Below are 27,729 nucleotides of genomic sequence, written 5' to 3'. Positions count from 1 at the left end.
CAAAGTGATTTCTAACTGACCCTGTTATGCTCTTTGGTGCTTCAACTTCCATGTTTCAAATTTTAAGCACTCAAGTTTTTAACAGCATGATTGCTGAAGCTCTTTTGATGCTCAGCTAGGAATCATTTAGCTTTTACAAGGAAAAAACTTTGAAAATTTGTTAGGGTTAAGGAGGAATTGTCTGTTTACTGGGCTGCTCTCTTGGCTCTGGACCTCCCTGTTCCGTAGAGTCTCTTTCTTCCCTGATCTTGGCTAGATATTCTTAGGATGCAGAAGGAATGGGATGGAGAATTCGAAACTGCATTTATGTAAATTTAGATTGAGTCATCTGGGATACTGTGTGGAGTTCTGTCACCTCAGGGTGGGGTTTGTCTGTCCTCACTTGAACATTAAAAGATGTTGAAGTCTAAAGCAATCACTCAATGTCTTTTCTAGACAAAAGAAAGAAATGGGTATTTATAAAGACTGAGTCCTCAGGCGTGTATTAGATGCCAGCTGTAGGATGAAATGAATCACTTTGGGTGCCTACAGTTGGGCAGATGAACGCTACCATTTATTTCCGAAGGTGTTGCAATCAAGTGAAAGACATTTCACAGGCAACAGAAAATGGCTAGGGAATAGGCTAAAGTCTCTGTCCTCTAAGAAGATTGGAAAGCTTATGTTTGATTGCCTTAGGAAAGACATTTATAACAAGGGATGCAATTAAAGTGGAAGATCTTTTCCTTTGTCTGCAAAACTGAGGCAATGAATCTGCAAGAAGGGAAAATTGAACTAAGAAAAAGAAAAAAAAATGTACACAATGTTTAAACTAAAATCCATTTTCAGAGGAAATTGTCTGAGTTAAAAAAAAATAAAAATTTAGGAATATTCCAAGTTCATTTAGACAAATATCTTCATAAATATTTTCTCCAGTTAGTCACAGAAGTGGTTTTGAGGAGTTATTACTCCTCTGTCTTCAGGACTTGAACTGGTTTTGCACTACTGGAAAGCAAGGTGAGATCTAGAAAGAAAGGCAGGTTTTTTAGGAGTGCATCTTGTAAACTGTGGCAGCTGGTGGAGTGACAGTGGCTGTCATGGCAGGGCTGCCACCGTCAGGATTGCTGTCAACAGGAGGTGTATGGTTAAAATCTGTCTTTTACTTCCCTGAGTGGCAGAACTACACTTCTTGGAGAGCTGATGTGTGTCATGCTTCCAGGAGAAGGTTTAGCTATTTTACCTCCATCCAGTGGAAATATTTTCCTGCTCATTCTCTCTCTTGTGGGCAATGCATTGTCAGTAATGGAAGAAGTAATACACCAAACTGCCCTTGTAAGCAGCTGTAAGTAGGTGTCGTATCTCTTCTCGCTGTTTTGTTTAGTCATGGCCCTGGTTACAGAATTACATCTACAGCAAAATGACATTCATCAGTGATGAAATATGGCAAACTGAGAAGGTGAGAATAGTGGCTTTTTAACTGTGCACAGCAACATGCCATAGTAATTCATGTCAGAGACAAAAAAATTTGTGACTCCTCAGATCAGCTTTCATACTGGCTCTGAGCACATTACATAGAGCTCTGTTTATGACCCGTGTTTTAATAGTAAACCCTATTTTTGTCTGTACTTAATTTCCAAGATTTGATAGGAGTTGCCAGTGAAAAGGGGTGTGAGTTCATGGGGTTGTATGAAATTTTCAGACAACCGCTAGGCAGTCGATTTAGCTTTCAGAGGAGAAAGTTAACATGGGCCATGTTTTTTTTTTCCATTCAGCACTGCAGAAGAAGGGGGATTTGCTGATGAAATAAGCTCAGGACTAGGAAATTGCTTGTACAGTTAAATCATGAGGTACTCAAAACCATTTCTTCCTGGGTAAGGGGTGCAGCATCTGTGTGTCAGAAATGAGAAAGGCAAAAACAGTCCATTGCTCAGGTGCTGTAAGCTGCAAAACTTCCTGAGAAAACAAAAAGCTGTTTTCCTTCCTTTCTGCTGTCATACCAAGCATTGCTGCCTTCCATATTGCTGCAAAAGCACTTTGGGAGAACCAGAAGGGAGCTTTAATTTAGCAGTCGAACATTTTTATTATTCCTTATTTCATGTCAGAGGAGTCGCTGATGGAGTACTAATGTTTTGTGTGTAGGGAGTGGGGCTGAGGGAGATGCTGTATGGAGATGGGAGAAGGCAGCTCACTGGTCTTCTTTGCTTAAAGCTATTTTGCTTTGCTTTGTTGCTGGTGTGGGAAAATACATGTTTTCTGTGTGTGAAGAGTGGATTTTTCTGCCTGCTGAGCACAAGAAAGCTTCTGAATCGCTGTGAGAACATGCCATGAAATACATGTGTAGCCCATTAGGCCTAAAGACTTCAACACCTGCTGTACCCCTGAGAAGGGGATAATTTTTTGATGTGTGATAGTTTCATTCCTGTGGTGCTTCCATTGTGTTTTACAAGAGAACACGTAACTTTTAAAGCCTTTTGGCACAGGTAACTGAGCTCCCACAGAGAAGTAAAGTAATTATCTGCTACAGAGTTAACAAGAAAAACCTCTTTCAAGGTTTGCATCTATTTTGAGCTTGTTTTTGTTCACAGAATCATAGAATAGCTTGAGTTGGAAGGGTGCTTTAAAGGTAGTCTAGTCCAGCCTCCCTGGAATGAGCAGGGACATCTTCAGATAGATCAGGTTGCTCAGAGCCCCATCCAACTTGACATTGAATGTTTCCAGGGATGGGTCATCTACTACCTCTCTGGGCAACCTGTTGCAGTGTTTTGCCAGCCTCATTATAAAAATCTTCTTTCTTATATCTAGTTAAAATCTACCTTCTTCTAGTTTCCAACCATTACCCCTTGTCCTATCACAACAGACACTGCCAAAATTTTGTCGCCATATTTCTTATAAGCCCTCTTATGCACTTGTTAAGTGCATGCATTTCCATACACTTGAATTCAGAAAGATAGACAATTTCTTATAGTTTGGTATTAGAAAAGAAGTTTTTGCAGTTGTACAAACCTAACATAGCCTGGCGTACACATTTTTCTTCATGCCGTTGTCAGAAAGATACCTCCTTCTGCAAACTCATGAGTAAGAGTAGGTAGAAAGCTCAGCTCTTGAACTGCTGAATCTGTAGGTCACTAAACAAAATTTGAGACTTTCAAAGATGATTTTAGTTTATAAATCTCTCAGATTTCATACAAAATAGTCATTTTGGAAGAATAATGTTTTGCCAAAAGTGACTTGGAAAATTCAAAAGAGAATGGCATAGATATCACATTTGCTTTATTTTCCCGAAGGTCTCTCATGAATTCATTCAAAATAATAATACCCTTAGCAACAGTAGTAATTCAGAAAATAAACATATATATGCACATAAGTATTTTGGTGAACATTGTAGCATTAATAATACAAATAAAAACATTAATTCACATATGTAGTTTGGTGAACATCTATTAAAATGAAATAGCATAGAAATGCTTGAAGGATGTCATGATTTTCTTTTGATGAACTTGACTTTCCTGATAATTTGAAAGATGACTGAAGAGTCATAGCTTGTCAGGAAAGTAAGCCATAATAAATTGCATCTTTTAATATTCTTTATTACAAAATGCCCCAGGGAGCATATAGAGTTTAAAAACTCAGTGTCTTTTCCTGGTGATACTTTCATCACAAAATAATAGCATTTTCTGGCAGACTATTTCAAATTATTTTCAATTAGTAAGATAATTGGTGGGTGATAGTTTTTGAGAGCTGATAGTGAAGTGGTTCCTTTGTTACGTGCAGCTAGTCATAAGCAGTATTAATTATGTCACATTGTAAAATTCATTCCTGTTTAAATGAAGTAACACACAAGGAATGAATAATAATATTTCATATCCATTGTTGTGTTGGGTGTATGGCAGGTAGAAGATGAAGAGGAGTAAAACTGGAGAAAAATAGTGTGTTAAAAGATCTGTTAGTTGAATTGTGCTATACTTCCTTAATCTCACAATACTTTAAATTATTCTTTCCTAGCCTCAGACTATTCGGCAAACTCTTCAAAAGACACTGCAGTATTTTGAACATCAAGTTATTGGGTAAGTGTTAATGTGACGTAGTGAAAGGTGCATGGTAACGTTTTGTTCTGTGCCTCCCAAGTCACAGCCTTTTATGATAAGATTTTAATTTTATTTTTTCTCTCAAATTCTTAGAGGTGCTTTGAAGTAGCAACACATAGTCTGGACATTAATGATAAACATCTATTCGGTCCTGCTTCTGTACAATCCCGTCAGAAGGTGACTGCTTAATGAACTGTAATGTTTCTTAAACAAGGAGAATAGACAATCTTTTTCAATCATAGAATAATAGAATACCAGATTAGAAAGGGACCTTAAGGATCATCTAGTGCAACCTTTCTTGGTAAAAGCATGGTCTAGACAAGATAGCTCAGCCCTCTGTCCAGCTGAATCTTAAAAGTGTCCATCACTGAGAGGTTTAAACCTTTTGTAATCACTTCTGAAAGACATTTGTTGACTTTGCATTTGTATAAGCAGATGTTATAACTTTATTACCTTTTTTTTTTCCTGTAGTTACAGGGATGCAGAGAAGAATTTTCACAATATATCAAACAGATGCTCCTATACAGACTGCTCTGGTAATGAAGAAACTGAGGATGTCTCAGGAATTCTCCAGTGTACGGCTAATGTACTTGGTACGTATTTTTTCAAGGGAATTTGTTTCCTTTCACTGAAAGGAAAGTTTACCACCTGTCGTAATGGCAACAATGAAACAAGAAATTTTTGGTCCGACAAAGGAAATTTAGGATGTGGGCAGCTACATACCAGTGCCCTGGTATTTTTCTCCTTTTCTACCTACATTTTGAGCCTTTAAGACAATTCAGACTGATTTTCAGTGGAGCCAGTGAACGTGTATTGTGCAATACCTTTAATAGTGATTAAAGAAGTTTCAAAGGCTTTCAGTGCAAATAGACTTACTTCTGGACAGGCCTTGGAATTATCTTCAGTGTTTTTATAGGGATTCTGCAGAACAACAGATACTTTTATCATCTGTGAGTCTGGTGGAGAGAGGGCCTGAGAAACACAGAGTAGCATGTACTTGAGACATAAAATGTTCTGGAATCTTAGAGAGATTTTCATCAGCAAGAAGCGCAACACTGAAATCTGGCCATGTATGATAATTTAAGATATAATTTAACTGCCATGTCAGGGAATATGGTAAGGTGATACTCTACTCACATTCTGGTCTGGGCCATTGTATCCTTCTGACCTAAAATCCTTTTGGAGATATATGCATTGCATATCTGTCTATTCTATCACAAACTGTTAAACAGACAGTACGCTCTGTGAAACAGCAAATTTTCTAGCTGAGAGATGACTGTGTTTCACTGACATTCAAACTTCTTTTTTTTTGAATCAGGTGCCTTATTCTGCAAAATTCTAGGTGCTGTCAGGGATGTTCTGCATGCCTGTAACTGCTGCTCGGAAGAGATGGTACTTGGTATTTTGCGTGTTTGGTCATAGAGGGAATTTAGAACAAATTAAATTGTAAATGTGTCCAGGGTTAATTACCTTTTTCTATTTTAAAATAATGGAATGCTAATTTTCCAAAACAAAGGCTAAGAGTGATAAGGCAGGACTCATGCAAAGCAGAGAGTTTTCATGTTATCAGGTGCATATTAATATTATAAGAAACAAAACTAGACATTCAGTACCTATTTTATTATGACACGAAGTATGTGTTCTGAGAAACAGCTATGAATACTTTTTCATCTTTATAGTGCTTTAAAATCAATATATTAGTCCTAGTACCTTAGAATGGCTGAGTAACATGCAACCTGTTTCTACAGTGGTATCCTCACAGTGCATGTGCATTAGGGCAGATTGGATTTTTGGGATCAAAGTGTAGGGATAATGTTTGAGCATTACTGACTTGGAAATTATTAAATTTGACTTTGTTGAAAATTAGTTTGAAGACACTAATTCTTGGAAAAGCTCGCTTCTTGAAGAATGAATTTGACTTTTTAGCAAAAAAAATTCAATGTGAGCAAAACACTGAGATAATTTAAAAATAATACTTCTCCCTATCTAGGACGGGAACCTAAGGGAATGAGCAGTAAACCCAGCTTCTTTATTTTAATTGTAGCTCCTATCACAACAGGTAAATAATTAATGGAGGCTGCGTAATTAATTCTCACATATGCAGTTATTTTTCTGGTTGAATAAGGATTGGTGAGAGCTGACTCTATGAAAGAAGGATGTAACCACTGGGGTGTGTACCTAGAGCAATTGGCATTGCTGAGGCAGGAGGCAAGCATGAATCTGACTGTGATGAAGGCTAGAAAAACTGTTGAACCAAATCTGGCTCTTAGTTTCTTTATATGAGCAGTAAGAAGCACTTACTGTCTAGTGCTGGAAGAATGTTTTCATAAAGATGGTTGGAAGCAGATTCTACTCTCTGACCTTAGATAATGCCAACATGATTCACCTCTCCTGACCCTCTAACCAGCTCTGAAACAGTCATTTGGCATTCCTTATTCATCAGAAGACTGCAAGTGCTGAGATCATTAGTCAAGTTGGAAGACTGTGAACAGATGCTTCACACTGGTCCTGGTGCTTACACTGCTTGCAGGAAAGTACTGACTACAAGCTGTACACTCAACTTGGTGCATGTGATTTATCATGTATGAATACTGCAATTTTCCTCTTACCAAGTCATGACTAAATTGTGTCACCTTCTTCCTGCAGTGGAAGGATTCTCCATGTTTCTTTGCTGAGTTGCTCCTGCTACAAGTCTAGACATCAACAGAACTCTTCCTGCTTTAATCCACTGTAATTAAAGGGAGCCATGTCCATCATGTTCACGTGCTGTGAACCATGTCTGACACCAGATCAATCACACAGCCTTCCTTTATGATCACAGCTCTGGAGGCTGGAATATTTAATTTAACTTTTCATCCTTTCAAAAGTAGTCCAGACAGCTTTATGAGGGACTCTGCTCTCTTTAATTGGTGCATGCACAGTTTTAGAGTGTCCTTCATAAGCATACAGAAACATAGAATCATAGAATCCTTTAGATTGAAAAAGACCTTTAAGATCATCAAATGCAACTGTTAACCTAGCACTGCCAAGTCCACTACTAAACCACGTGCCTGAGTGCCACATCTACATGTCTTTTAAGTACTTCCAGGTAGGGTGATTCAGCCACTTCTCTGGGCAGCCTGTTCCATTGCTTGACAACCCTTTCCATGATGAAATTTTCCCTAATATCCAATCTAAACCTCCCCTGGTGCAGCTTAAGGCCATTTCCTCTTGTCCTGTCACTTGTAACCTGGGAAAGGAGACCAAACCCCACCTGGCTACGACCTCCTTTCAAGTAGTTGTAGAGAGTGATAAGGTTCCCCCTGAGCCTCCTTTTCTGCAGGCTAAACAACCCCAACTCCCTCATCTGCTTCTCATTAGACTTGTGCTCCAGACCCTTCCTCAGCTTCACTGCCCTTCTCTGGACTTGCTCCAGCACCTCAGTGTCTTTCTTGTAGTGAAGGGCCCAAAACTGAACACAGGATTTGACATGTGGCCTCACTTGTGCCAAGTACTGATGGTCACTGCCCCAGTCCTATTATCCAAGGGAAAATCAATTGACAATACACTGGAAGTTGGCAAACAGAGAAAAGACAGCTTCTAAAGGGAGCCTTTAGAAAGTTTCTGGTTGGAAAATAAAGTATTTCAAACAAGATGCACTGGTATATTCTAGCCTGTTGACACAGATAAAGCTTTTAGCTGGCTAACCAAACTGTGTTCACAGCAGATTGATGGCGTTAGTTTGAACTTATTTTAGAAATAATGATAAGAAAAAGATTCCTGTGATGAAGTATGTTATGTAGATGACTACCACATTTCTCTATTAGGTAACTATAAATTTATACTGAGGTACGTTAGAGAGAAAAATTGTATCTGAAGAGATTTCTTATTTGACCTTGGGCAAGTTTTTATTCTTTCTATGCCTCGATTTCCCATCTGTATAATGGAGATAACAGGATTTTTTTAATCCTTTAAACTGTATGTCAGTGCTGTTCAGATTTTAACCTTCTTGAAGTAAAGACATGTTCATACCACTGGTACATTCAGCATTTTGAGCAATGACAGCAAATCTTATTTGGAACTGCTTTTGTCCTCATAATTTAAAATTATTTGATTTCAAGTAAGATTTGAGTGTGCATTTTTACTTAATTGTGGTCAGAATAAAGTAGAAAAACTTCATGTAGCTGCAAATTAAAACTTTGGCAACAGGAATATAAGGATGAAAACTTTTTTTCTTGGTCTGTGATTACTACTGTAAGGAATTTATTTTAGGACATGAAGTCTTCATGACCTGTTTCCTGTTTATTTTTTTGGCAGATATTCCAAGGTCTGTGCTACTGAGCTTTACAAAGAAGTAGTGAAATGCAGAGTTTCCATTTTTGAACCCCACTCTGTACTTCTGATGTATCACATGATATTTCTCATGTCACAGATGCACAAGCCAGATAAAAATTGTACAGTCTTCACCTCACCTCCTCCAAACGCTCTTTTCAGATGCTGCACGCAAATAATGTAACCTTTATGGACATAAATTATTTTTCACTCTTTAATCCTTCACAGAAAAAAAAAAAGGAAAAGTTTCATTACAGCGGTTACCTATCTTCTTTTTAACAGCATCTATATTTCCTTTGGACCCTCTTCGCATCTTTCTGAGGAACTCTGATCTGTCATAACTTTGATAGTAAAACTAATGAAAAGTAATCTAAATTCATAAATACTTATAAAAAGAGCTGTTGTACAGAATTTGCAAAGGAGAAGTAGCTGTTCATACCCAATCTTTAATGACATGGAATTGTTGTCTTTGAAAGCCCTTTTGTGTATTAGACTGCTATATCTAAATTGCATGTACTGCAGCACCGTGCTAGATATACTGTATAAATAACAGTTGCAACACCTTGGTCACACAACCCAAAATTACAAATGCACTTCTGTCAGATAGCTGTTTCAGCAGTGAGGCCTAGAGAAATAATCTTACCTGACTTGCCACTACTTAAGATACAAAAAACCATTCTCTTCCATTTTTTTAATTCAAAGAATTAATTTATACAACAGATTTCTTTTTCATCTCTTATAAAAATTTGGCTCCTAAATTTTACTACAATTACCTCATTTTCCTTAAAAAATGCATGGTATATGTCAATGGCTAGGTTAACTCTGCATGTGGTCTCAAGTATATTGCAAGAGTTTTTCCTGTTAGGCATTCTTAACTAATGGGTTAATAATACTCCTTCTCCTGTTTTTGCTTCTGAGAGTGGTGTGAGAACTTTGCTTGTCTGTCATTTCTAAGTGAGTATCTTTCTGGGCATCTTCTGTTTGGAGGATGATATGGCACAGCAGCAAGGATTCCCTAATCCCCTGGTGATAAGTTATGTGGAATCCCAGCCCAGAGTCCTGTCCCATCAGGGAGATAAATCATGTTTCTGGATTCAGCCTCCTCAAGCCGCTGAGGAGGAGGTGGAATCCATTGTTAGTGTAGGGTTATAGAGAATTCTTTCTCTGGGTGACATTTGCTTGTCACTACCAAAGAAAATATGTGCCACAGGCTGCTTTAAATAGGGCAGATCACTTCATGCCTAAATATATATTGCAGGGCTGTTCCTACATTTAATGCAAAGGGCATAATTGTATGAAAGTCATTTGTTCTCTGTACATTTATCAAAGTTGAAGATTTTTGTTTCCTTTATGAAACTAAGAAAATCTCATCTCTTATTCAAGGAAATGGCATGAAGCTTTGTCAGGGGAGGCTTAGGCTGGATATTAGGAGAAGGTTTTTCAACCCAGTGGTTGGGCACTGAACAGGCTCCCCAGGGAAGTGGTCACAGCACCAAACCTGCCAGAGTTCAAGAAGAGCTTGGACAATGCTGTCAGGTACACGTTGAGATTCGTGGGGCTGTGCAGGGCCAGGAGTTGGATGGATCCCTTTCGATTCAGGATATTCTATGATTCTTGATATTGCATTTTTAAAGTGGAATAAATTTAGGATAATTCTGGTAACTGTTAAATAATAACAGCACATCACTGCTGAGAAATACTACATTTGAAGAGGTAGGAAATAATTGAAAAGAAAGTGTCAGGACAGATATTGGCGTACCATGAGGTTAGACTAGGTGATATATTTGCAGAAGGTGGACAAAGGTTTGGCACACTAACTGATCAGGAGGTGTCAGGACAACTGTAAATGCTTATATATTGAAAGTATATAAATTACTATCACTTTGTGCTAAGAACTGCAGATAGTCATTAGGATGCAACTAAATTAGAATACACAGCCTGATTTATAATTAAAGTTGTTGGTTTACAAACAACGTAAAAGGAAATGTTACATGGCCCAGAGGACTGCCAATACTAATGGAATTTAATAATACTTTATCCTGGGGGGTCTAAGCTATACACACAGGGCTCCTGTTATTTAGCAGATGTTACAGTGCACTGGCAACACAAAAGTAATCTAAACAAGAATCACATAATTCATGTGATTTCAAAGCTGAGATGAGTAGATCTAAATTAGAAAAGGACAAATGTTTATGCCAAATGGCCATAGACATCCCACTCTTCTCAAATCAGAGCTATTTATTGTTAGAAAACAGATGAACTACCAGTAGATAATGAGCAGTTTGAAGTGCAATGATGTGCAATAGCATCTTGTAGAAGCCTATTTATAAAGACATTCTGGCCATGATTCATTGACTAAATGTAGGTGTTTGTCATTTGAGGTGTTGTGAGGTATCTTGTGGCCTCTGTCAAACCTTCAAAAATGTGTAGGTCTCCCTTGAGTCCCATGCCTTGGCAGATAAAACGAACTGTTAGTTGTTTTGTAGAAATCTTGCATGCCTTATGAAGACTGAAGGAGCATTAGATTTCTATGTTTAGCCAACTGAGTTGAGCCTTTTATATATGTGAGGAATTACAAGAGATAATTTTACATTTCATGGGTAGAGTTTTTAGATTTCATTACAATTTTATTCATTCTAGGAGGTGAAGTTCTGCTCCCTATGTCAATTCAAAGACATATATGCTTAAATTTTAATGAAAAAAACCCACACCATTCTTAGTGCTCTTTGATCTCTCGAGTTAGCATGAAACAAACTGGATCTGCCTAATTTTTAGGAATTGTCAACCTAGTGATTGCAGTTTTCATTTAATAATGGTACTTGGTACTGTGCAAATATAAGAAGTGAGCTTTCCAAGATGTGGTGGGTGACATAAAATGATGATAGTCTAGCTTCAGATAGCTTGGTTTTGCATGCAGAATTGGCTGCTACTGAAAGCACTATAGGGGGGAAAAAACCCCTCCATTTTCCATTCTTAATATCTCATCTGAGCTTCCTATGTCAACAGTTTGGAGCAGAATCTTTTATACATATGCTTAGCACAGATGATCAGGTCCTCCCCAAGAGGCGACAATACGATGATATTTCTATGATTGGTCAGAGGACAGGGAAAGAAAGCACCTCATTAAAAGTGAATAAAACAAATATTATAGGTGAACAAGTGTGAGGAATTATTTTTAACAGTAATTCTCATTTATGTTCTATGAAATCTTGAAAGATATTCAGGCCCTATATGTCACTGTAAGAGAACTGTAGTACAAATTTTACAGTAGTGTCTCAATCATATGTAAAGGCATAAAATGTTGCTATTTTATTTATATAAAAGGTAAATAAATTTATATAAAAGGTAATATAAAAATACCATCTGGATTCCCAGGATGAGATAAATTCACAAACATAGTGAACTAAGATCAAAGCCTTTTATACAGTAATTGCATACTGGTACTAAGCTCACTTAACATTGCTTTCCCTACCATCTGAAATTATTCTTTGGAATTCTGAACTGCTACCTGTCTTTCTGTCCAAAAGGCTGTTTAAGGAAAAGATCTTATTCCTGCCAAAAATCTCATAATCCAAAAACATTTAAGAGATATTTGTTGTAACTGAAGGTGGAAAATTCTTCTTCCATTCACAGTATGAGGTGTGGAATTGCATATTGAATTTTTCCATCCCCTTAAGGTATGATATTTACAGATTCTTAGTGAGTAACTCCGAAAAAAAAAAAGTACTTTTCCGTGCCAAAGGAATCAGATGCTGGCTGCTCTGCAACCATTGTTTTCACTTTTAGGAAGAAATGGATAGCTTGTAACTGCTTCTGCATACTCTACCAGTTAATGGATTACTTTGATGTTTTTATTACACTATTCATCTCTGTTTGTTTCTGAAAAGCCTATGATTTGTGATTTTCTTTATGGAAACAGATTCCTATCTAATTTCCCCTCTTGATAATGTACAAAATACTTAGAAATGCTGTATTAATTCCTTGACATTTTATAGAGGGTTCACAGTTCACAGAAATTGCTGAAAAGAAAGTGAAGACCTTTTACTAGCATGTTATTACAGAATGAAGTCATCTATTTCTGCTTCAGTTCAGTGAAATACTTAATTTGTACTTTGAACCTGTTCTTAAAGACTTGGGTATTTTTGAATCTGGCCCACAAGTACAGGATATCTTCTTTTAATATCTTTGAGACACTTTTTCAAAGAATAGTAATAGACCTTATATAGTACTTTGGTCATAGTGCCAAAAGGTTTTGTAGTGGAGACTCATAGCAATATTTTCATTCTATGGTTTCTTTTACTCAATTTCATATGCAAATGTGCATATTTAGTTTCTCTAAATACACTAAATATGAGATTGTAAGAAAAAGCAGCAAAAGGAAACTACTCAGAAAAAAAACATTAGGGTTAAGACGTGATTTGTTCTCTCAAAGTAGGTTAAGTAGTAGGAACATAGTACATCCCTTTCCAAGAGGAAAGCAAACTGAGATTGACGAAGTTTTAGAATTTCATTCAGTGTATTAGTAAATATGTAAATGTGTGTAAATAGCAGAAGCTCAAAATAATAAATTACTTCGGCTGGGTAACAGCAAAGTGTTAGGATGATTTTTGCTTTTTTTGTATCACTGCCATTTAGTGGAGTGTCTTGGTGAAACTAAGGAAGGCTTTTTCCTACTGATTAATTGCAAGGAAAGGCTCATTAGAAAGCTGTATTGGGGTCATACATGAGGAGATGTGGGAACGCAGTGACCTCTGCATTTGGAAGTGCTGAGCACCCATACAAGATCTCAAACATTATTTTTTTCTGGGCAGCTGAATGAAAATTTTGCTTAGAGGTCCACAATGAAAAAGAAAGAATGGAAATCCCTGCTTTTCAGAAAGGAATAGCAAATTGTCGATTTTGCTGGACAGAAGTTGATTCACATTTTTAGAACCATCTTCAATTTGAATTATTCCATTGCAAAATTAAACAGAGAAACAATTTAATGTGAGACGAGTTTGAAAAGGTTGGACTGTTTATGTAGGTGTATAACCTGAAGGTTATAAAAAAAGATTATTTTGATTTTACCTTTTCGCAGAATAAAAGAAAAAGAAAAAAATACCAAATACTCTGAAATTGGAAATTATGTCAAATGTAATTTTTAAAGGTAGTTACTATGCTGTAGAGGTCTCCAAATGTAATAAAGTTGTGCTGGTTTAGAGGTAAACCATCAGGGGAAATGAACCCAACTCAAAAGAGAGATTATAAATCAGAATAACAATTTAATAAAATAATACAATAAGTACGATTATACAGACAAACAATTGCTTTTAACCCACAAAACCCAAATGTATAACCCAGCACCCTGGGACATGAACAGAGTGGTGTTCTTTGGGCCCCCTGAGTCCAAAGGAAAAGGAGAGGGGAAAACCCACTGGTAAGAGTGCTGTTGCAGTCTGGTCGAGAGTGATGGTTGCAGTCTGGTTGAAAAGTGATGGTTGCAGTCCAGTCAAGAGTGGTGGTTGCAGTCTGGTTGAGAGTGGTGGTCTGCAGTCTTCCTCTGGATCCCATGAGTGGTTAAAAAAGTCCCAAGACCTCAAGATTATATATCCTCCAGTTCAGGCAGGAATGCCCAATGGGTATGAGGACAAGAGCATCCTCTTATCTCGCAGGCCTCTTAACACCCAGTTTATAGACTGAGGAGTCAGGCCTGCTCTGGGCAGAGGGTGTAAATGGTCTATTGATAACAGTTTCTGGGAAATGGCATGGAGGGTGTAGAATACACAGTTTTGGGTTACACCCATACAGTGATGAACTGGTCCCAACTGTTCTAACTAGGACAAAAGTATGCACTATAGAGACAATGAATTCTAGAATTTATTCTTTTTTAACAAGCACATTTTTCTATATGTAATAAAACTGTCTCCCAATTTGGTATTGTCCCGGTTTCATCTGGGATAGGGTTAATTTCTTCTCAGTAGCTGGTACAGAGCTGTGTTTTGGATTCAACATGAAAATAATGTTGATAACACACTGATGTTTTGGTTGTTGCTAAGTAGTATTTATCCTAAGTCAAGGACTTTTTTTATGTCTCATGCTCTGCCAATGAGGAGGGGCACAACAAAGCTGGGAGGGAGCATAGCTGGCCAAAGGAATACTCCATGCCACAGAACATCATGCCCAGTATATAAACTGGTGGAGTTACCTGGAAGAGGGGCCAGTTTGGGTTCGGGGACAAGGTCTGGCATCAATCAGTGGGTGGTGAGCAGTTGTATTGTGCATCACTTGTTTTTCTTTATTATTTCCTTTTGTTTCAATTATTAAATTGTTCTTAACCTACAAATTTTACTTTTGATTCTTTTCCTCATTCCACTGGGGTAAGGGGGTGAGCAAGTGGCTGCATGGTGCTTAGTTGCCAACTGGGCTTAAACTACAATAGGTATGTATAGTGATATGTGTAGGGAGAAAACCCACATAAGATATTCAGAAGATTGTGATCATTTATATGTTTCATCATTCATAATTAAAAGATTATATGAAAATGTTATAATGAAGTATTTACAAAGTTAATGCTAGGTATGCATCTGTTCATCATTTGTTTCAATAGGAGAGGCAGGAATAAGTCAGTAAAAAATACATACACTTCACACAAACACATCACTGAAGCAAATAGCCTTGTACAGAAATATGTGTGTTTGTATAATAGGAATTTATTAAATAGATATTTTTGCTTTAATGGAAAAATATGCTTCAAGCAAAAAATCTCTTGTTAGTAAGGCTTAGGAAGAAACTTCCCTGGTAGGTACGTTATGCATTTTTGTTTTAGAGGGTTGTTTGACTTAATTTAAATTTTCTCGGTTTCTCATAGTATCTCTTAGTGTCTGTTGTTAGAGAGAAAATTCCTGTCTAAGGAGACCAGCACTTTGGTTGAGTTTGGTCATACTCATTTTTCTATTAGAGCTAATCTGATTTTCTGCTGGTACTGTGTGTAACTCAATTCCAAGCTAAACTGTTTTTAAAAGTAGTAGCATTTCCTTGAGCCAGGTCATTTACCTGCATTTCATAGTATAATTCATGTTGCTTGGAGTCAGTATGTTGCATCCAGATTGAATAGGCAATCCTCCAGGATGGATGACAAGACCAAGCTAAAACAATCAGCAAAACCTTGGGCCAAATACTGAGATTCCAATTAATGATAATGAGATGAGGCTTGCATATGTAGCAGTAAAGTACAGGAGTTCTGCAAACCCTATTTTCGCTTAGTGGCACCAGGGCAACCCACTGTTTTACTGTAATTTTATAAAACACTTTAAAGACAGTTCACCTATACTGTTGTTTTGGGCAGCTTTGTGGGATGTATTTGGTCATTTGTCTGAATAGCCCCAGGGTTTCTGATACTGTTCTGTTCCCATGCTTTCAGAGCCTCTGCAATCTTACAGCCTTGGGTGCCTTTGCTAGGCTGCTCACTTTTACACACAGACTAAAACTGCTCCCAGTTCACTCTACAGAACAATGAGATTTAAAATATGAATATTTGTTTGTGTATGAATATGAATATGATGATTTCTTAGCTTCTTGCTATTAGTATTCAGTTATGACATTATTGATATGGGTTAGAATTTAATTATTTTTGGGTTATAGTGAATATATTTGTGTAAGGTATTACAGCACCATGTTATACAGACGTAGTGGCAATGAGTCAGGAATTGGCACACAGTCTTCTGAGTCAGGATATTAGGGGGCATTGTGTACCAGAGGTACTTTCTTTTGGCTTAACTGCAGAGCTGACCATCTGTGGTCATAAAAGATCCTGGGAATATTTTTGTAATAACCTAGTTTGGTGACCAAATTTGATTATGAGTAATGGCATTTGAGTGAACTTTCCCAAATTACTCCTATTACTGCTCTTATAAAATATGCTTTGTCATGTTCTCATGTTGTCATATTTATATATGTAATTTTATGAATTTTAATTGGCTATTAATCATAAAAGTTCCAAACAAAACTATCATTGCAGATTGCAAAGCTGGGGAACACTCACATCCCTTGTGAATATTGATCATTATAATTATGCCTGTGTGCATAAGGCAGTTCAGACACTGCCTTGAGATTATTAAAGGTTTTAGTCTGCAAACAACATGACTACTTCTGTCCCGTTTTACTTCTTGGGCATAAAAGTCACTTATCACACTGTTCTTCCCAAGCATCCAAGCAATCTAAACAATGCGAAGTTCAGTGATCCGCAGGGATATTATCAATGCTATAAAGAATGCTGAATACAGATAAAAATAAAGGGCCTGTTGTGCCCGCAGGAAAGAAATAACTGCCCTTCATTTCTGTTTGAATTTAGGATAAATATTAAGGTGTTTGACTAGCTGATTGAAATGTGATGTGATTTGATTGTAATACATTGAAGGAACTATGTTAATTCCTATATTAATTTCCTTTGAAAATTCTTGCTGGATGTTTGTAGTTCACATACAGCTGATTCATACTTCTTTTTATTCTATTACATCTTAAAAGAATGCAAACATATGTGATGAATTTTGTAACTCTGCTATGATAGAGGGATTATATACTGACAAAACTTAACAGAGCAAAACTTAACTTGAAATAAAACAGAGGAAAATGTTTAATAACCATGTCAAAAATATTTTTCTAGGTTATCCTTAAAATGGCAAATAACAAACTGGAACAGGATCTGATACATTTCCATTACTGATATTTTTTTCATCACTTCAGCAATGCCAGCCTTATCACCTCTGTGAATCAAAACCTTTTGAATTTCTGTGATGGAAACTCGAAGTGACATTGTGAGATATCAGAGAGTTGTCCTGTCTAGCAGTTTAGATTGCTTTAAGAGGCAGGGTTTTTTAAGAATGGATAAGTGTAGGTAGAAGCCTAAAATGGAAAAGTTTTGCTCTCCTTTGCAGGCAACCAAAAGAAGTAATTATTCCTTTGTATCTTCTGGCAGAGCCTAATGCCTATAATGATAGAAGTATTTTGACTGAAAAAAACCCCAAAACGCACAACACCACTCTGCCAGCTATTAAAGTATCATCTGACTGCAGGGTTTTTACATTGTTTATGGAAAGCCAAACACCTGACTTTGAGCTCTTCCAGTAGTTTATTCTTCAACCTGGGGGGAGCTGGATCCCTCACAGAGGCAGTGAACAGAGGGATTATAAAAGTAGAAGCCTCATTTTTGAATGAGGAAGGTCAGCAGTGGAAGGGATGCAGCCATGGCTGGGTGCATTCACACAGTGGACTGCATGTGACATGCGAAAGTCAGGGAAGTTGTAACGTATCCTGAATTCCAGCAGGGAAAAGGAGACAGGCCCACAAATAACTGAGACAGCAAGCTGAAAGCACGAGGACTTAAAATGACAGGCAAAAATGGCTTCTATGGTTATTCCCAACGACCACAGAAAACCTATGGGTTAGGTATCCAGTGAAAAAACCACTCTCACTGACTTGGAAAAATACTGAGCAAATAGAGGACAAAGGGAAAATGTGACACAGTAACATTTGTTATTGATATCAGTGTCTCCTTGTCCTATAGGTCTGAAGTTTGAGGAAATGCAAGAAAAGTTTGGGGAGGAATTCTTCAATATCTGCTTTGATGAGAATGAAAGAGTTCTTCGAGCTGTAGGTGGGACCCTTCAAGACTTCTTCAATGGCTTTGATGCTTTGCTGGAGCATATTAGAACTTCATTTGGAAGACAGGCCACCCTGGAATCCCCTTCTTTCCTATGCAAAGAACTCCCTGAAGGCAATCTCATGCTTCATTACTTTCACCCACATCAGATTGTGGGATTTGCAATGACAGGAATGATAAAAGCAGCAGCAAAGAAGATTTACCACTTGGAAGTGGAAGTAGAACAGGTCACAAATGATAAGTTGTGTTCAGAGGGGACAAACCCAGGTAACTGCAGTTGTCTGACTTTCCTTATCAAAGAACATGAAAATGCAAATATCACAAAAGCACTTCCACCAGGAACTTCCCACTCCCCTTTAGACCTGAGGATTAGCATCAGCACCTTCTGCAGAGCTTTCCCCTTTCACCTGATGTTTGATCCAAACATGCTGGTTCTCCAGCTTGGAGAAGGTCTTAGGAAGCAGCTCAGATGTGACACTCATAAAACCCTGAAATTTCAAGACTGCTTCGACATAGTTTCTCCTAAAATCAGTGCCACATTTGAACGAGTTCTCCTGAGATTATCTACTCCCTTTGTCATTCGGACCAAACTTGAGGATTCCGACTCTGAAAATAAAGATAAGGTAAGAACATTAATTTGCAAGGGGATGTGCTTATATGTGTGTGATAGGAGAGGATTATTTACTCAGAGAAAAGCAGCTCAAGTCCTGTGTGCTTAGAAAGCTCACTCATGCCTTACAAACAGGGGCTAAGTGATATTCCCCAACCAAGTGAATATTTTCTGAAATTATTTATAAACTTTGCCTGTGATGTTGTAGCAAATTGTGACACTGCACTATGCAGAAAGTTCTGCACTGTGGAGTTGAATAGTGCAGCTTAAATCAAAAGGATGAGGAATTTTACAAAATACCTATAGCTAATCCTTAATTTCACTCCAACTATATTATAGTAACAATAATAGTTTTTAAGCTATTTACTAGAGACTAGCTTTTGGTATTTTTTTTGAAAAATTCCCACTGCAGGGGTCACATTGCCACCTTATTATATCTTTCCTACTTTGGAATGCTGCTTTCCTATATGTTTCTTCTTACCTCTCACCCTGTACTCAAGCTGTAAGTGGTATGGAGCATCACTTACACCAGTTTTAATGCTTTCCAGTCATTTAAATAGGCACTTGTCCTACACTACCTTTTCACCTCAATGTTTTAGGAGAAAGCTGCCTTAACTAGTGAGCCCTGTGTTGAGTTCAGTGCATTCTAGGTGAGTAAGCTGAGAACGTGTCTTTAGAGTGGACTTCTCCAGAGGTTGAATGGAGTTTGTCTCACTGCCTATCCTTGAGTTATGGGAATGCTTTTGGGTGTGAAGTTGGGTTCCAGCTTTTATGCACCAAGCTACATAATGCTAACATTAAGGCTTGCTTAAGGCTTGAAAGCCTGCGTGTGGTTGCCTTGGAAATACTGCTGCCATTAATTGAACAAATTATTAATTTTCAGGGGTTTTAAGAGGTAGCCCCCAAGAATACTCATCTCAATCCCCCTAGACACCTAAATTCTGCCTATGAGTGCCACACTGACCATTTAGGTGGTCTGGATACAGCTTGAGAAACTCCAACCCAGTTTTGCTGCTTGCACTGGGCCAGCATTTCAGAAAAACTCCTGTGGTAACTGCATATTGAGTTCTGGATTCTTTTCAATTCACTGAGGTGATAGTTCCAGTGCAGGCACATCCCACAGGGCAGTGGAGGATTGCAGTTGAGCCAGGGGAACCCCAGGGGAGTGCCAGAACCACCAGGAGCTGGCAGCTTTCACCAGAGTGGCTGTTGAGGTGTAGGCAGGGCCAGGAGTAGCAGCAGTCACATCTACTCCCTAAAAGACAGCCCTAGGGAGTGTGAGACCTCATAGCACCATCTACTACATAGAGGGGGCCTACAAGAAAGCTGGAGAGGGACTTTTCACAAGGGCATGTAGTGATAGGACAAAGGGGAATGGCTTTAAACTGAAAGAGGGTAGGTTTAGATTGGATATTAGGAAGAAATTCTTTACTGTGAGGGTGTCGAGGCACTAGAATAGGTTTCCCAGAGAACCTGTGGATGCCCCATCCCTGAAGGTGTTCAAGGCCAGGTTGAGTGGGGCTTTGAGCAAGCTGATGTTGTGAAAGGCGTCCCTACCCAGAGCAGGGTGGAACTGGATGATCTTTAAGGTCCCTTCCAAACCAAACCATTTTATGTTTCTGTGGTTCAAAATATAACCACTTCTTACTGCAGCAATGGTTTCCATCTCCTCTTTGGCAATACTCTTTGGATGAAACAATAAACATGTTTCTGACGCATTTTCCTTTGGAAACAACATGTTCCCCCAAGAGAAGCAAAATAGTGCTTTTCATTTTGTGTTAGTTGATGTAATTCAACATGTTAAAACCAAAAGGGAGTTTGAGATAATTGTTTCTTGTGTGAAAGAGTCTTGTTTCATGCACCTTCCTCCTGTGCAGCCTGCCTATCCCTCTCAGACACCTTCCCCTGCCCCGGGACAGTCACAGCCCTTCAACCATCCTCTGCTCTTCATGAATCTGCTGTAAATCACTCTGAAAAAGAAGAAAGTTTAGATCTGGGAGGGAGGCTTTTAAAGCGTTTTTCCCTTTTTAGTTGCAAGTTAAACACAATATATTCTCTTACCTGGGGAGGTTTCATATTCTTGTGGCTTGCTCTTAGGAAAAGTGGCAGGAGTGGAGCTTGCTAGAGGCAGGGTTTAGTAGCCAGTTTGCAAAGCAACTCTCACTTGAAATGGTTGTTCTGTACCATCAAGCTGTGCATCCTTGTGTCATTGCTGTAGTTTGTACCATGTGTCATTACAGGTGGGTAATGAATTGAATCAGTGGTGGGCCCACTTACCACTTGGGAGAGTGACCCTCTGTATCTTAAAGTCATGTGTAGAGTGAGACCCTGGACAGCAAGTGTCAGTACTAGCACCACAGAAAAAGGGGATGGCAGTAAAGAAAATCTTTTGTCTGCCAGCAGTTAGGAGAAAAATTGTCTCTTGAACAGTAAGGCGTAAATGAAACATAAAAGGGTGATGGTGAGGTGCAGGGGAGCTAAGGTAAATGTTGTGTTGTGGGCACGGGAATTAATTTGAGAACATCAGTTTAGCTAAGAGGTATTTTCTTCTGTCTCACCCATTTTATAAGCACTTTACAGAAGTTTTTGTTTGTGAATAGTTAACAAAAAGATCAGCATGTGATGCATTTTGCTAAATATTTCCTTTTTTAAAAAAAAATGATAAGTTTCACAGTTTTGGAAGCTGTGATTGTTTTGCTTACATAGATTTTGAGAGGAGAGACAGCAATACAGCTTATGTCATGCTCAAGTCCTTTATGGATAAAAAAGTAGACTGAGCCTTGGGAACTGCATGCCATATTATTTTCCCATAGCTCATGTCACTCATGTAGCTTGTTTAGGAATTCTTTCCAATTTGCAAACACTTGTTTGGAAGTTGAATATTAGGCAGGTGGATCAGTGGCTGTAAGCATGATGCTGCTTAACAGTCATGAGAAACTGACTTAGGTATTTACCTATTTACCTATTTCTCTGTAACACATCTCTATTCAGTTCATGCTGGAATTGCATCCCACTTATACCTGTTTATCTTTTTTTTTTTAATAGAATTCTGACTTTGCAATAACCAACACTTTTCAGACTTGGTTACCTTAAATGGCAGTTGTAGGCCTGTGACTCAGACAGCTCTGCTGCAGTTTTGAAGCTGTTCAGATAGCTTAGTGTTTCCTCAAAAAAAAATAAAATAATTAAAAGGCTTTGTAATGAACAGAAGACCTTTCGATCTCTCTTCAAAAGACTTTTATCTTAATTTCAATACATAAATTATATATTTTTTTCAGATTTGCAGTAAGAAAGACTCACACCAGCTCTATGTTATGATGAAAGTAAGTCACAAATCATGCTCTTTCCCTAACTAAACACCCATAAGCAAAATGAAAAAACCCACCTGTCCTGGCTTTCAGGGTGCTTAGTGCTTGTCCCATTAATTTAAAGGCTCTTTTGTGTGCTTCAATTTACTGGTATTTGAATCACTGGAATAAATAACACTATCCTAAATTTCTAATGTAACTCCTATGAGGTCTGGGTGATAGGTAGTACTTCCTGTGGAGCTGTATGTACATCTTTGCAGAGGCACAGCCTCATGCATTAATATCTCAGCAAAGTTTTGTTAATTTGATAGTTTTGTTAATTTGATATATCACCAGTTATTCCTCGGAGCTCAGAGCATCTACAGGATCCCATTGTTCTAGGGACCAAGCAGAAGAAAAGAACTCTCCATCTGAAGAATATGGACACCTAGCTTTAATTACAATTTTCAATATTATTTTTACTTCTGAGTCATAATTCTAATGTTTTAGTGTTTGCTTGGCTGATATGTCAGTCTCCGTTATACAATAGACACACGTGGACAATGCAAGCATTTATTCCACAAAGTACTAAGCATTAGGTCTTTACTCTTCCTGACTTTACCTGTACTTATAAGTTTGCAATTAAACCCACTTGTAAGTCTGTGAATAATCAAATTCTACAAAGTAATATAGAGTAAGACAGGATGTGATGGTTTGCTTCCATCCTTTCTTCCCTCCATCCTTCTGTCTTTCAATTTTATTTTCTACAGTAATCAAGTTACCCACACTGATGCTTTGGGTTTTTCCTCTTGATTATTCTGCATGTTGAAAATTTTCTGTAGTAACAATAATGACTGTCTTTAGATCAGGATTCCTAGTAAAGAGGTCTTTAGATGTATAAAAGCTGAATTTCTGAGGTTTCCAGTTTTCCCATGCAGCTAAATTCTTGTTATTGTTTGTTGTTTATAGTATGGTATTAATCAGGTGCTGAAGGGACTATTAGGGTCCCGTTGCTCTACTTCTTATAGAAACATTCTGTTGTTTTTCACGTTTCACACTAATTTTTATTTAGGGTTTCTTTTGTGCATTTAACCAGAGTGCTTCACGAGGATCTGGTCAGATTTTTCAAATTTTGGGTTTTATCCCTAGATAACAAGGTCACAAATCTTGCTATTTCACCTCCCTAAGGAAACTCATTCTCTGCCTCCCTCTCTGGGAGCAATTACTTATTGCAACAATCAAAAATACATTTATTGAGACAGTTAACCATTTTGGATTGATAGCTTATAGCCTCACACTTATTTAACACAACAGTACTTCACAGTAGTTCAAAGAATGTTAGTGGAATCACTTATGGAATAAGAAATAATTTAAATTGAGAGGACTAGGTCTGAACTCATCTGATGGAGTGTTCTGAAATCCATGTCAAGCCCATCTACTGAGGTTTCCTTCCCATGAAGGTACTAACGTGAGAGAGCCGATAACCCAGTAGTAAGTTGTGAATGTAACAGGAGGAGAGGTTGATGTCCCTCCCAACATTTCTTGACCAGACAAGGGCTGGAAGCTCCTGATAGGTACTTTCTGAGTGCAGTTGTTTTCTGACTATAATAATGAACAAGGCCATCTGTGACATGTTATAAATACTCATCTCCTTGACAGTACAGTGAGATGGCTGGAATTGCTTCAATTTTTGGCTGAATGGGAATACAAGGAACGACTCTCCTGGTATTCCGCTTCTGGCTAATGTCCTCCTCATGTGCCACTCCTGTGCCGTAAGTGCTGGGCAGATTGAGAGGAGGTGGGGCTGCCCTCACAGAGAACCACAGTCCCTGAGGCTTCGATCCAGACTCAGTCCTCTTGGTGCATGGATTGACAGGATGAGCCCTACTAGCACTGGTTTGTGGGCACCTTTCTGAAACTGTGACTTGGCATGCACTTGGCAAGAAATTTGAAAGTGAATTGTGAAAGAAATTATTTGGTTCCCTGCCAGATACTGTGCAGCTGTATTTTCTTTGTATTGTTGCTCTTCTGCTCAGACTAACAGCCCTTTTCCACCTTTGAAATAAATCAGTTTTTAGAAGGATACTCACTGGCCTTTGACTTAGGCCTGTGAACACTTTTAGAACTTGTCTAAGATAAAGCTGGCACCTAAAACTGCAGTATTGGGGGTATCCAGACTTTTTTTTGGTGGAATGTATTAATTTTGAATATGCCATTTTATTAAAATCATAACTTCCCAGTTAACAGTTCAGCAAAATGTGTTCTGGCAAAAAATTTAATTTGTTTATATATGTGAGTCAAAATATTTTGTTCAATAATTTTAGATATAAAATACATTTTATTAGGAAAAAGTTTTACATTATAAATTATAATACAACTTTTAAAATATGAAACACTGGGTTTGATAAAAATAATCTTTTGAAATTTTTATATTGCAAGAAATTCTAAATGCCTCATATAATTCAGATTTTCAAGAAACACCAATTCTGTAATTTTAAAATGTCCAGCAGAATAATAGAGGAGGCTTTTTATAGCTCTACTGATGGTGCAGGCTCTCTGAGCCAGTGCCTCATCTGTTGTCAGTGGGGAAGAGAGGTTTGTGGTGGATAAGCTAGACTGCCCCAGCAGGAATTTGTCCCAATGTACTGATTTAGATAGATGCAAAATAAATAAAAATGAACCAGACCAAAGCCAACATTAAAAAAACAACCAACCAACCCTGTGTCTGAAAGGTTAGATTCTAAAGTATTTAGGTAGACATGTAGTAAATGGTCAGATTTTTAAAAGTGTTGAGTAATAAACCACTGTTCATTTTAAAAGGTAGGGTGACTCAGTGGAAGCCAGTGGGAATTTCCCCTGTTCATTTTCATTGTTTTGTTCAACGGAGTAGTTATTCATCTAGTCCTTCTTCCATAGCACAAGTACGTGCCACCTCTAAATCAAATACTCCTTTCAGTCACTCAACTGTGTAATTGCCATGTATGATGGGGCAACTCTGGATGTACATACAGATTGGAGAATGAGTGCCATGGAAAGGGACCTAGGAGTCCTGGTCAATGGCAGGTTGAACATGAGTCAGCAGTGACTTGGCAGACAGGAGGGCCAACTGTGTCCTGGGGGGACTTAGGCAAAACATCGCCAGCCAGTCAAGGGAGGGGATTGTCCTGCTCTGCTCTGCGCTGGTGCAGCCTCACCTGGAATATTGTGTGCAGTTTTGGGTGCCACAAAATAAGAAAGATATTAAGCCATTAGAGAGCGTCCAAAGGAGAGCCATAAGGATGGTGAATGGCCTTGAGGGGAAGCTGCATGAGAAGCAGCTGAGGTCACTTGGTCTGTTCAGCCTGGAGAAGAGGAGACTGAGGGGACACCACATCATGGTCCACAGCTTCCTCACAAGGAGAAGCAGAGGCACTTCACTCCAATGACTAGAGACACGATCTGAGGAAATGGCATGAAGCTGTGTCAGGAGAGGCTTAGGTTAGATATTAGGAAAAGGTTCTTCACCCAGAGGGTGGTTGGGCACTGGAACAGGCTCCCCAGGGAAGTGGTCACAGCACCAAGCCTCCCAGAATTCAAGAAGTGCTTGGACAACACTGTCAGGCACATGGTGTGATTCTTGGGGCTGTCCTGTGTGGGGCCAGGAGTTGGACTTTGATGAACCTTGTGGGTTCCTTCTAACTCAGGATATTGTATGATTCTGTGATGAAAAGTCCACCCAGACCAGCATGCTGATTCTTAGAGTGACCAACAGACAATCCTTAGTAAAATAGGTAAGAAAAAGTTTAAGCCTGCTATGTTCTTTTCTGTAAAACTCCCTCCTAGCTTTAACTCTCTGAGGATAAAAGCACATCCTCTTGCAGTGGTATCCAGGATGTGGCACCTGATAGGCCCCCCCGCCCCAAACACTCCTCTATTATTTTCTCTAGCACCTTTTGAACCAGGGAAGTTCATATTGTCAGCTTCTGTGGCATCCTGTGGACAAAAGGTCCACTGTTTACTAGAAACTGTGAAGATGAGACTTCTCTGACCACTTTCAACCAGGTCTGTGTGGACATTGTGAGCAGAGTGGAGCAACTATGAAGCAAGCCTGATTACCCATTGCAAAAGCAAAGCACTTTCCCATTGTGTTTGTTGATCATTGGAAACTGTGTAAAAATAATGCTTTTTAATGCCAGAAAGTACATTGTCTATTCTTTATCTGCTACTTCTGTATTTTTGCTCTGGACCAGCTGAATGAAATGAGCAGTTCTGACACTGGCAGAGTAATTTAAAACCCACTGCACACAGTCTTGTGTTTTGCTTTTTCTCAGTAACTGTGTTTTTCCTCCTCTCCTAATAAAATTCAGGTGAAATGGCCTGAAAGTCATTCTAGCATAAGGGGCATCTGTCACTTATGATCTAGGAATTCTGTTTTTTCCTAGAGCTGATTTATTCATGGTCAGTCAGCTTTTGACATTAAGCTCCTATTGCTTGGCAGGCTCATAGAGCTCTCAGAATCAAATTTGTGTCTTCTGTTTCTGCTAATGCTAATATCCCACCTGTTTGCTTGTCAAAATGTGTATGGACTTTGATGCTTTTCAAGATGGATTGGATTGGCTGGCTTGACTGCTTCTAGAGATTGTGATGGGTTATGAGAAACAATACATGACATGACTTCCTTATCTTGTGAACAGTTGTGGATTGGAGAACCTTAATATTGTGAAACTGGCCCAAGATTGTTAATATTTCTTCTTTAAGATAGGCAAATGAAAATGTCATTTTAAATATGTTTTCAGTGATAAGACTGAAGTGTAACAATCTAAAGGTAAAATACTTCCTTCTCATTTCCATTAGCTGAAAACCAGAGAAGCTGTTTGGAAATAGTTTTGTTGACTGAAGTGGTTATTAAAACAATTTGACTCCATGGTAAGCTCTTCCCTCTTATGATTTGTATAATTTTTTATGATAAAGAAACTGCTTGGACATGAAAATGTCCATCTTTCTCTATCTGATTGAAAGCTTTTGAATGGGTTTCTAAATTACAGTAAGTCATAACTAGAACCAAAAAAGTATATTTCATTAATTTTTACATTAAAGGGTGAGAATACTCAGATGCAACACAGTTTGGTTTTCAGGAATGCTTTTTTTCCCTACCTCTTTCTTCCACTGACTAAAATTAAGTATTGATTATTCAAAATACATTTTTATCCTTTTCCTTGTTTGCTTATCTGAGTTTCTGAGTGACTATGCTTTTCATGGCATCTAATCTGAATAAGTGTAATGTCAATAAAACACCATTTTCCCTGGGATGGTTGAGTCAAAGTAGAAACATTCAGTCACTGTTTACCTTTCTAGTTCCTGTCCTGGCATTTGCAACTGGGCAATGCATGAAGCCAAGCTAAGATTTCTTTTCTGTGTCTCTTTGCAGAGGCCGAAGTGGACTTAGAAAGATGGGGGAAAGCCCTAGTGTCTCCCTGTGGATTGAGTGGGCTTTGTGCATGAGCTCTCAAAAGCACATGGATGGGAAGTCAGAGTCCCTGAGAACATGTGGGTGTGCCTCTGAGCATAAACACTTGAGTTTATTGCTGTGAGGAGCAGAGAATGTGAGGGCTGGCACTACGTGTGTTGTCAGCTTTCAGTTGTAACGTCATTTCTACCCAACAAATGCCAAACCTCCTGCTAACCCTACCCCTGGGACATGCACTGTGCCTGAGAGCAAGCCTGAGTTACCCCAGGTTACCTGCAGAATGACACTGCGTGGCCAAAGAGCCCACATGAAAGAGAAAGCTTAACACTTTTTCTCTCTACCTGAAATTTTGTCTTCAAACCTCAAATTAGGACCCT

General features: G+C 38.4%; 1 protein-coding gene across 1 annotated transcript in view; it reads left to right on the top strand.

Annotated features, from left to right (window-relative positions):
- Window positions 1–1,393: 1,393 nt before the first annotated feature.
- The window catches only part of GUCY1A2 (guanylate cyclase 1 soluble subunit alpha 2), a 124,115-nt gene continuing 97,779 nt past the window's right edge, over window positions 1,394–27,729 (top strand). The window contains exons 1-4 of the mRNA XM_029960893.1: window positions 1,394–1,432; window positions 3,979–4,040; window positions 4,533–4,654; window positions 17,914–18,632. Of these exons, the coding sequence (XP_029816753.1) occupies window positions 1,394–1,432; window positions 3,979–4,040; window positions 4,533–4,654; window positions 17,914–18,632 (942 nt within the window). The remainder of the gene's footprint in view (window positions 1,433–3,978; window positions 4,041–4,532; window positions 4,655–17,913; window positions 18,633–27,729) is intronic.

Source organism: Manacus vitellinus, unplaced genomic scaffold (genome assembly GCF_001715985.3).
Source record: "Manacus vitellinus isolate BGI_N305 unplaced genomic scaffold, ASM171598v3 scaffold_2_pilon, whole genome shotgun sequence".
In the NCBI taxonomy this organism is placed as follows: domain Eukaryota; kingdom Metazoa; phylum Chordata; class Aves; order Passeriformes; family Pipridae; genus Manacus; species Manacus vitellinus.
Note: the sequence above shows the minus strand (reverse complement) of the source record. Positions and strands in the feature narration are given on the sequence as shown.